Source organism: Micrasema longulum, unplaced genomic scaffold (genome assembly GCF_059751315.1).
Source record: "Micrasema longulum isolate JH-2025_06_02 unplaced genomic scaffold, ASM5975131v1 h1tg001639l, whole genome shotgun sequence".
NCBI classification, from domain to species: Eukaryota; Metazoa; Arthropoda; class Insecta; order Trichoptera; family Brachycentridae; genus Micrasema; species Micrasema longulum.
The window spans coordinates 171,105-183,209 of record NW_028278819.1 but is presented as its reverse complement, the minus strand read 5'-3'; the positions used below and the strand labels follow the sequence as shown (position 1 = coordinate 183,209).

Below are 12,105 nucleotides of genomic sequence, written 5' to 3'. Positions count from 1 at the left end.
TTTTGTAATTAAAATTATATGTCAATATAAATATATTTATGGAAAAGTAAACAAATAAACAAAAAAAATATATACATCTGAAGGGGTTTTAAATATATGAATAAGCAAGCATCTACAAAATACACTTGCTTTCAATCTCGTTACTTGATTCAACCTTGCAGTATGATGGTTTGCTGTCACCTGTCTGTTTTATTTTAGTATTGAGCCAGTAGCTAATATTTACGATGCACTTAAAATAAATAAAGTTCTTCATTATAATTACGTGTTTCGAGACCAGTATGCGGAGTTACCCTACAAAGAATTTGATTGACCTCGCGTTATAAGAATGTCATTTTCCTTTCAGTAGACAAATAGCTAGTGTGACCTTTCGTTTGCAAATGATTATCTGGGTATAAATATTTTTTAAATTGCCAATGTTTTCAAAACCATCCCCAAATTCAATTTATATTCATTATTCATTATCAAAGAAAAATAGCACAACATGTTTCATAAAAATAAGGAATAGTAATTTCCAATGCTTACATATAATATTTTACATAAAACACCAAAATATTTTACAAAGTCATTACAAAGAGAACATACAACATTCACGTATGAATATTTTTAATATCAACACTCCTTAAGATTTTAGTTGCAATCGGTTCGGTTTCCTTTCTTTCTGCAATAGCACATTCTTTGTCAAAACGTTTATATTATTTAAAAAAATATTTTCTTATTTTAAAATAACAACATTTTTATTGCAACATTAAAACCTACACATATAGTATAATCTCCTGCCAAAATATAAATAATTAACTGTATGTGTTTCCTGTTTGATATGATTGACAAAAAGCAATCCATACTATTGACATATTACAACAGAGATGAAAAACATTTTAAGAGAAGGTAATACAGAAGTCTAAGCATCTACAGGGCTTATGATCTGTCATTGGCTGGTTTAAGTGGCCACTTTACACACTGTGCAACAACATTCACAATTCTGCCCATATTTGAACATCTATATCCCTTCAATTCTTTCATCTGTTGATGTTTGCGAAGTTAAAGATCTGAAACTTTTAAATATGCTGGTGAGATTCGTGTGATTGAATTATTTCACCTACATACTAGGCAACGCCGGAAATTCTTTTTTTCAATTTCTATACTTCATCATGGACCAGGTGGATTTATTAACAATATTTTTAGTTTGAAGTCCTTGTCTACAAAAATTTGGACAAACTCAAAATACCGTTGTATTCACTTTGTGGCTAAACATTTTAATAAATGTGCATGTAGTTGAGATAATTCAATTAGATTAATCTCACCGCCATAAATAAAAGCTTCAGCTCTTTAACTTCACAAATATCAATATATGACAAAATTGAAGGAATATAGATGTATATAGATGAATATAGATGATGATATGGGCAGAATAGTCAATGTTACACAGTGTGTAAAGTGGGCACTTAAACCAGCCAATGACAGGTCATAAGCCCTGTAGATGCCTTGCCTTCTATATTAACTTCTCTAAAATGTTCTCCATCTCTGCTGTAATATGTTAATAAGAACATAATTACATTGTTTTTCATTATTATAATATTGATAATCTATTTTGAATTGTAAAGCTTAAACAATATTTTGAAAATGCACGTTGACCACAAAATATTTTAATAATATAACTTTCAGAGGAACAACAGCAAAAAATTATTCCTGTAATCGGAAAATGGTCATGAAAATTGTTTGGTTTAGCGTACATCCACAAAATAAAAAATATTCAGTAAAATGAGCGCATCTCAAATTTAAAAAGGGATAATAGATGCGTCTAACATATCTGACTAACATCCCTTCTGGCACAGTGAACATATTGTGACCAAGGCCTTGTCATCGTTCTTGTCCCACAAAGAACGTAATGGCACTGTCCCAGCGCTATCTATCCGTACGGAAATACCCAGACATTATAGCATTATTCCCCCACCCACCACATTCATTACCACTCTTCGTCATCAGCTCCACAGCCCGAAGACTCTATAAGACAATCTCCGATCCTGGGCCCGACATCAGATCTCACACTGGCTTCGCAGAAACAGTATCCTGGCTGAAATCTTAGAGAGGATTCGCCAAGTAGGGCAGAAAATCCAACCAAACATAGTAGTGTTTTTATCGGTGTTTGGTTTAATAATTTACCTTTTTGCACAATTTGATTGGCTGTGAACGTTTAAAAAAATAAATCAAAATGGTACGTTGATATTAGTGAAAATAGTGTCATTCAAATCAAGTTAAACGGTGATGATAATCAAGTGGTTACAATGATGTGTTTTTGTGTTATCTTCTAGTGTTAGTACATGTTATCTCTCTAAACACGAGCATCTTGCTCCAATATTGAGGTAGAAATGTATGTAATGTAAAAAAAAAATATATTTTTTTTACAGAGATATAAAAAGAAATGTAAAACTTAATTGATTAAAATTTTAAAAACATACATTTTAATAAATAAAATATTTCCAATCTTTTTTACCATTTTTTTTTTTCATTTTTTTATTATTTTTTTATTTTATTTATTTTCAGTTCACAAACAGCAAAAGATATCACAGTGTAAATACAATTTATAAAATATAAAATAATAACACTAAACATCTTTCACCATTATACGTGAACACCAATAGTCAAAAAAGAAAAATTAAAAATTATATATAGACCAAAATTTAGTTTTCATTATATGTTATTACAGCAGTTATAAGAATTTATTTAAGATTAATTTTAATAAAATTTAATTTAAGATAGATGCAATTTAAACAATCGAATATAATTTTACTAAATAATTAATTAAGTCTCTTAGTATCAAGAAATTATAGTAATAATAGTCACAATAAAATAACATAAATAAAACCATTGATGTTTTCATGTAATTGTAACTTCTAAAAATACTAATGTTTAAACTTTTTTATTTTTTTACAGGATGAACTTAACAAGGAACAGATTGCTCGTGAGTTTTATGTGTTTATTTTTGTCATTTGATCATTGATTTCATAACGATTAGTAAAAACAGAAACGCAAATCTTTTTAATTTGTACGTGCGGTTCATGTACACCGTTTGTTTTGGTGAAAAATTCATGGATGTTTTTCAACATTATAATATTAAACCAACTGACTTCAGATACAACACTTGTGTAGATAACTCTACATAAAAATAGGAGTTGATACGTAGGATAAAACAAAGTTGTAATCAGTTTACAATAAAAAAACTGTAACTAGTAAAATATCGTAGGGTAAAAGTAAAAGGAACCTTTTGAACATAAATAATTTTTACTGATTTTGTATCGAATAATCGCAATTCTATTTTATCAATCAATTCATCATTCCATGTCCGCTCCTTAGTTAGAGCATATGGTGTCCACGAAGATCCTCCATGCATCTCTGTCGGCTGCCAGCTCATGTGCATCCTCCCAAGTCAGGTTCGCGTCCCGTAGTTCTGTCACAAACTGCCGGCGAACAGTCAGCAGTGGACGCCCAGGAGGTCGAGGACTTAATGCCTTGTTACCATTAGGCAAGCGTGGTTGAGGCTCTCAGGAGGCATCCGCAGCACACGGCCAAGCCAACCGTAACGCCTCCGTTTGATGACAGTTGTCACTGGAGTTTGCACACTTTTTCTTATTACTTCATTCCTTACTAAGTCAAATCACCCCACACCCAAAATGCTTCTGAGGCGCCTATTCTCAAATCTCAGAATTTTGCTGTTTTGAGATCTAGTGAGGTGCCACAATTCGTATCCATATAGGAAAATAGCTGTTATGCAGGCATTATATAGGCGGCATTTGGCTTTCACTGAGTAAACATCTGATCTCCAGACAGCCTTCATACTGTTGAATCTGGCACTTGCTATTCCTAGCCGTACTCCCGGTTCTTTTTGAAAGCTGACATTCCGTAACATATACTCCCAGGTATTTGAAACTCTCTACCCTTTCGATGACTTTGTCAATCATCAATCAATTTCTACATAATAATTGTAATTATTCTTTCCCTTTTCTCTATCCGTAAGTTACAAAGTAAAAACAAATTATTTAGATATGCACAAAATGAGCATTTTTTAAATTGTCTTATATCAGTGATGTTTTGATAATCTTTCTTGTTTATGCTATAACAGACTAAGAGACATCAACTTTTACAGTAATTCATAACAGAAAACAAACCATCAGGCTTGGAATTATTATCGCTATTTTTTACTACCATGAACATGGCAATCGAACCACGGACCCAATGTTTTACTCATTACACTACGGAAACCGCTAATTTTCATTATGAAACTAGCTTATTCCGGGTATATACTTGTACCTAACTGTAAATAGTTATGTTCCATGGTAAAAATGTCATTTTTTTGCACTACAATAGGCCAGAAAGTCCAATTTTAATCGCGAATTACAGCACATAACACCCGGGATTGAGAGAAACCACATTGAATTTGTATGTTTTCATCTGAACCCCTCCGTGTATCAGTCAAATTTATTAGCCTCGGAGGTCACTAGACCCAAATATTCACTGATAAATTAATTTTAATTTACATGCTTTTTTAATATTTTTAATGTTGAATTTTTCAGTCCTGAAGAACGCCTTTGATGCCTTTGACCAGGAAAAGAAAGGATGTATTGGCACTGTGATGGTGGGAACAATCCTAGGAATGTTAGGAATCTCCCTCACCGATGAGATGTTGGCTGACATCATTGCAGAAGTTGATGAAGATGGTTCGTTCTAGTGCGACTAACTTCCTTTAACCAAGAAAAAAAAAAGATTGTAAAAAAAATAGAAAAAATTTAAAATGTCACTCGATCATTAAAACATCATTCCAATTTCTAATGCTTTTTTTACTAATTTCGCTATAATCCTAAACCCCTGCTTTAAATTCCACGAAAATACCCTTAATTAAAAATAGGTAGGCTAACTAATAATTCTGCTTTTTTGTTAAAGTCAGCATTAAAAATAAATTCATAGTCTTGCATACATAAATCCTTATACACATTAAATAAGAAGTGAGTCCATATATTCAAATTATTCACCAAAAACTTTTTTTGATTTATTTAAACGCATTTCTTTATATTTATACTTCAGATACTTAAGATTGAAATTAGATATAATTTTATACGCTGAGTATTTAAATACAAAATCACAGTTGAACTGTTTAGAAAGCTAAGTGTTAATATTTTTTAATATATTTTCAAAAACCATCAAACAAAATATTAAATAACGCCTAAATATTTTTTTTTCACATTTTATTAAAATAACGTGACTATCCATTAAACTTTTAATATATATTCATTTTGTTTTACACGCAATAAAAAAAATACTTAGGTGATTAAAATACGTGTTTATTAAAAATACTTCAAAAGCTTGGTATTTTAATAGTAATTATTTTTTATTTTCATTTTTCGGTGTGTTTTAAAAGATCAGAGATGCAAGGTTTAATCCACGCTTTATGTATCTGATTGGATTCATATAACCTATTTAGTTTTTAATATTTTGCTTTTTATTATTTTCAACCAGAATAATATTACGGTAGATAAATGCTTATCGACGGAAGAAAGGACAAGTTGCTTAGCGACGTGTGGCAGCTTTACAGAAGAACCAATTATTTTATTTGTTTTTATTTATAAAAAAAAACTCATTTTGGTACGACTCTAACATAGTTTAAATAAAAGTTTAAAATACGAGATGTTTTATTTATTGAATAAAAACATTAATTTGCTCATCTGTAAAGTTGGCTACATGTTGCTTAGGAACTTTTTTCTTTCCATGGTATATACATATATGTATAAAGTTTTACTCTTAAACTAGGAAACTTATGAAAATGGTGAATTATAAAAAAAAAACAGTTAAATAAATTATTAGGTTTATTATACATCCATATTTTTAACTTTCACAATAGGATCTGGTGAATTAGAATTTGAAGAATTCGTAACACTGGCCTCTAGATTCATGGTGGAAGAAGATGCTGAAGCGATGCAAGCCGAATTAAAGGAAGCTTTTAGATTATACGACAAGGAAGGTAAAGATAACCATAACATTAAAATGAACTAAATTTATCCCCGATCTAATTAATTAAATGGACAGTGTTTATGCTAGAGCTATTGTGTGCCAAAATCTACAAGAACTCTCTTCTTGTGTCCATACTTATAAATATATAGAATATAAATGCGCTAATATTTATTTGTAGTTTGCTTGGTAAAGTTATTTCAAGGGTTTCAATACTACATTAGTTTCGAGACAATAATTGATTTGATTTGGTTTAAATAAACGAAATTCAATTAACATGACCTACTTACAGTACTATGCAATATAGTTATTTAAATCTCGTAAATGTATATGAAATGTTTTGATTCGTGTTAAATCAATCTGAATAAAGCATTTTTATTTGAATAGAGAAATATCTCAGCAGTAATAAATATTTTTTTAAAAGGTAATATGGAATAATTGGCATTACCAAGGTTTATGAAAAGACATTGGCCGATTTAATTAATTACTGAGAGGTGATGACAATCAGAAGATTCTTTCGATATCGGGAGCCATACCTTAACTTTGGCGACATAGTTGAAGATCTATTCTCGCGATAAATTACGAAGATACACTATCGATCTAGTAAATTCAAGATTTGAGGTAAGATCGATAGCTTTCGATGGCACCCGTTACCCACAGTTTAAACTGTTTGCTTTAATTGGCATTGGTTTATATTTTAAATCGTTTTGATGTGGGGACTTTTTATCAAGAGCATTCCCTTTCCGCACCTAATGGTGCATAGGGCACTGCATTGATAACCAATCGCAGCGTATCTTAATCATTTTAGTTGCATAAAGGTATGATGCTCAGTTTTGCACTTCAGGTACCAGTACAGGGACTATTTATATATTTAATCATTTTCAATTACACTCGTTTAAATATAAGTTAACTTATAAAGGCTTTTTAGGCTGTGCCCATGTCAAGCCATAATAATTTACAAAAAAAAAAACATAGTAAAATTAATTAGATTCAAATGACATGTGATGCAATGTAATAACAATCTAGAAAAAAAAGGTATAAGTAATAAATCATAAAATTCCAAAGAACACAATTTAAAAAATATAATCAGACATAAATATTAAACTGTAAATTTTAAATTATACAAATTTGGAATCACAAATAATCAAATATACAAAATAACAGTGTTATTAAAATCAACATCTTTAAAATATTCAACAATCAATAATCAACATTTAAGAAAAAATCTATGAAAAATTCTAGTGTGAAAACGATTTTTTGAATAAGTATTTCAAATCAACCATGTCGGGAATCGAACCCGAGACCTCTTCATGGTAGGTAAACGCGCTGACCATTATACCACGAAACCGACAGATTTTATCACAGAAGTCTATCTAAAATACGGATGAGAAACAAGTCAATTTTAATTTGACATTACAGCGCATGCGTCAGATCATTTGACTTTTAAAATGACATAATGCGCATGCGCTATAAAGTTCGATAACAACACTTCAAAAAAAACGTTGCCACTATGTAAAATAAATGTTACCATTTTTTTTTCATAGATAGCCTCGTGAAAATACCTATCAACATGTCGATAGAGCCCGCTTCGTAATATCTCGGTAGATAGAGATAAAAAAGTTAAGTCTTACATCTCGATACATTCCGATGAAAATATCATTTGTAGTCACCCCTCTGCTCAGTTAAGACAAAATTACATAGAATATCTTACAAGTTAGATTTATATAAACTTACAATTAAGAGTTTCTTTTGAATTAGCCAATGGTAGGTCATAAGCTCGGTAAATGCCTAGAATTACGTATGCTTATGTATGCTCAATGTTCTGCGTATCTATAGATCTAGATAAAATTCCTGTAAGTGTATAATCTATTACTTTTGAACTAAGAAAAAACTGATAGCATAAAAATAAATAATAATTAGAATAAAAATAGGAAGTATATGAAATAATTAATAAGTTAAACAACCTTCAAGACCATTTTAGTTTATTTAATTGAAAAGATAAATTTATTGTTTATTATTTATTTATTTATTTATTTATTGACACTTTATATACATATACAATAAATATACATATAAGGGCGGGCATATTGCCTTAAGGCAATTTCTTCCTACCTATCCAAACCGTTCAGTTTGAGAAAATTATAAATACATGGACATATTGAATCTTACAATTTTACACAAAAATTAAAAGCAAAGATTAACAAAAATAAATATATGTATAAAAAAAAAAATAACACTTTACTATGAAGAGAGGAGAGGGGATGGGGAGGAAAGAAGAAGGATAAAGGAACAATTTAAATATTTAGATAGTGACATTTCAATCTCAACTTAAATGTAAATAAAGAAGGGGTGTCTCTAACATTAGTGGGTAGATTATTCCACAATCGAGCGGCTACTACTGTGAAAGAGGAGGCAAAAAAATTAGAGCGATGACAGGGTATTAAAAGGGTTCTCTCGTTACTAGAACGAAGAGATAGTCCGTGTTGTGAAAGAGGTTGGATGAGCTCTCTCAGATAAACAGGCGAAGTTGGATTATTTAAAATATTGTGAAGAAGTGATAGAATGTGAATGTTTCTTCTATGCCTGATACTGAGCCAGTGTAGTTGCGTGCGATACTCGGTTATGTGGTCAAATTTGCGAAGATTAAAGATATAACGAATACAAATATTCTACAAATATTATCAGTTTGAGTTATTAATTTATTAACTTTTCTTTTACCAATTTCTCAAGGTAACGGATATATAACAACAGCTGTATTGAGAGAAATCTTAAAGGAACTTGATGATAAAATCACTGCTGAAGATTTGGATATGATGATTGAAGAAATTGACTCTGATGGTTCCGGAACTGTAGATTTTGATGGTAAAGTGTGCTTTATACTATATATTAGAAATGTTAAAAAAACGAATTCCAAAAATCCTATTGCTTTTTGGTGGACAATTTATATATGTTTTCGAAAAATTGACATCAGAAAATCAAGTTGAAATTTGTTTTTATTTATTTAATTCGTCAACAAATCACTGGTTAAATTATATTTTTGTAGATACAAATCCATCTCCATAGGATTTAACTCCTATATTGAGTTAAGGCAAATAAAACATATACACATAATAAACATTAAAAGTTAAAAAAATAACAATTGTAATACCATATGCACAACTTATTCATACATTGTTTATTAATATATTGAATACAATAACCATAAACATTTCAATATCATGCGATAAACTATAGAAGTACTTATTTGAAATCTAGACTGTTTCAGATTGATCATCTGTTTTAGACTGTTTAAAGTGACTAGACAATATGTAAAGGATGATGAATTTTACACAGTATGTAATCACTTTAATCAGCTAATGATACCTAGGCTTCCATATTAGATTCTCAAATAGTCTGCATATCTGTTTTATTATTTTTATTCTGCACAACAAGCTAAGATGTCTTATTATTATAAGAAGCTATGGTACAGATATTTACATTACAAAACACCCATCCTTATAACATTTTTTTGAATTGTGATCTCACCGGGAATCTGAAACGGAAATCTTGAGCCTGAGTTGAAAGAAAAATATATATTTGTTTTGTTTATTTTTTATTTTTTATTTCAGAATTCATGGAAGTAATGACAGGAGGAGACGATTAAAATATTTATTTACTTAATTTTAACTAATCGATTATTTTTCTGGTTTTTATATATTCAAAATCTGTGATAATAATCGACAATTTGTGATATTCCATAAATTTTTAATATTTATTGATTATATTTTATTGTTCTTATTTATTGATTAATTATAAAATACAATGTTTTATAAAATCAAATGCACATTTTATACAAAATGTATGAATTGATAACGAAAATAAAACTTTATAAATTATAAACGTACCATGTCTTTTATTTTACTTTGTACCTAACTCATATTTATAAATTTTACCTATTTTTACTAAACCATGAAAACATAAAATAACAAAACACCATTTCCCATTAAAAAGCGAATTTACTTATTTTTGCTATCCCTATTAAGAATTACAATTACATAAAAAAAAAAAATGAACAATTGTTACACTGCTTAAAATTAAAATACAATTTTAAAAAAAAGTCCTCCATGGTGTAATGGCTATAATAATTGGCTCACGCACTGGAGGTTCCGGGTTCGACTCCCGATAAAAACACAATAATAAAACATTATTCTTCTCAATCCTGGGTGCTCAGTGTTCAGTGTTGAAATTCACTAGGGTAAAAGGGCCTCCGGGCTTGTTGTGATGTTCACAAAATTCGAAAATACAATTTAAATCTTTAAGACAAACAAATACAAAAAATATAATAAATAGTTAAATAAAGTATTATTTTAAAGTCTATAATAAGATGTTATGTACAAAATTAAATACATTAATATATAATATTTTCAACCAATTCCAAAAAACATAAATCATGGAGCCAAGATATGCAAGTAAAAAGTTTAACCCTTATATATATAAATAAAAAATATGAGATATAGGTACTTAAGAACTAAATTAATGGATTTTTTTCATGTAATAGTAAGTGTATTAACGTAATTATAATTAATGTTGTATTGAAGTAGAAGAAAATTGTTAGAAATGCAGTATATTTTAATTTCCCTTCCTTCGAGACAAGCGTTCGAGACAATAAAAAAAATCAGACTACCGTATAAATTAAAATGTATAAAAATTGACAATAATGAGCTAAAATGATTTAGTGATTATTCAAATGATAGAACACTAAAAACAAAATTTGAAATGCACTACCTTTCGAAAAAACAACAAATCTAGAAGTTCCACAGGGATCAGTGTTGAGGCTAATACTTTTTATTATTTATTTATATGATATTTTTAAATACTTAAAATATTCTTCCCTTAAACTTTTTGCCGATGACACTGCTCTCAGATTCCAAGATTCCTCTCTAGCAAGCCTGTTTCAACCGGTTAATATCAAATAAAGGCGTCACCCGGTCACCAGGAGATAACAAACAGATCTCTCATAATATGGACTCCAGAAATCAATTCAGAACCCATAATATTGGAGTTTTACCTACCATTAAAACTCTTATTATGTTTCTATTGATTTCTGGAGTCCAGGTAACACCTACCTGGTGCATTATGAGCTTTATGAAAAAACAAAATCCATGGATGACCGGGATACCAAATTGGCGGAAACGGACAGAGCGACCATAGATTAAGACATTGACCCAGGAATAGACGATACGAAACCACAGACAACGGGAAAGAAAATGAACGATTCTCTCAAACCATATTGATGATGCTTGCAATAAGATGAAAAAAGATTTAGATGAAATATCTTATTGGTTGGATATAAATAAATTAAAATTAAATCTTTCAAAAAGTAAATTCATGATGGTTAGCAATAAAGAAAATAAAAGAATGCAATAAACTAAACATTCATAAGGAAAATATAGATCGAGTAAAATAAATAAAATATTTAGTGGTAATAATAGATAATAAGCTAAAATGTTCATCACATTTTGAGTATATCAACTACAAAATTTACAAAAAGGTAGGATTTTTTAATAGAAAAACGTCAATTGAAATAAAAGTAATCCAATTTATAAAGCAATTGTTTTGCCGCATTTCAATTATTCTTCTGGTGTTCTCTTTCTGAGCACTGAAAATCAATATAATATCATGCAAAAAGTTCAGAATAGGGGAATGAGGACAATATTGAGACGTGGAAGATATACAAAAATTCAACATATGCTGACGGTACTAAACATACTTTCGGTAAAATAATGAATAATTTTTAATTCTTGAGTGTTAATATTTCAATTTAAAAATCAACTATTGCCAAAATAGCGACAAAATAAAATTTCTAACAGTAATATGACGTGGACGATTTTGCTTTATTTTTTAAAAATTTAAAGCAAAATCGTCGACGTACGCTTTAGCGTACGACAAAACTTACAACTATTTAAGCGACACTGTTGCTTGGTGTAAGTCCAACTCAGTCACTTCTAGAGTTAGTAATAGTAATTGAAACTGTCATTTAAAAATGGTTATTCTTTTTAAACAGCTATAACACTCAACAGTGCCATAAGAAAATTAAACTGTTACTATGAAGAAAAATAAGTTTTAATG

At 29.5% G+C, this 12,105-nt stretch overlaps 1 protein-coding gene across 1 annotated transcript; it reads left to right on the top strand.

Annotated features, from left to right (window-relative positions):
- Positions 1–2,045: 2,045 nt before the first annotated feature.
- On the top strand, positions 2,046–9,815 carry TpnC41C (Troponin C at 41C). Its single transcript, XM_088237036.1, has 6 exons — positions 2,046–2,212; positions 2,932–2,959; positions 4,569–4,712; positions 5,891–6,010; positions 8,728–8,859; positions 9,606–9,815. The coding sequence occupies exons 1-6, from the start codon at positions 2,210–2,212 to the stop codon at positions 9,638–9,640; spliced, it is 462 nt and encodes a 153-aa protein (XP_088093162.1). The 5' UTR covers positions 2,046–2,209; the 3' UTR covers positions 9,641–9,815.
- Positions 9,816–12,105: the final 2,290 nt, after the last annotated feature.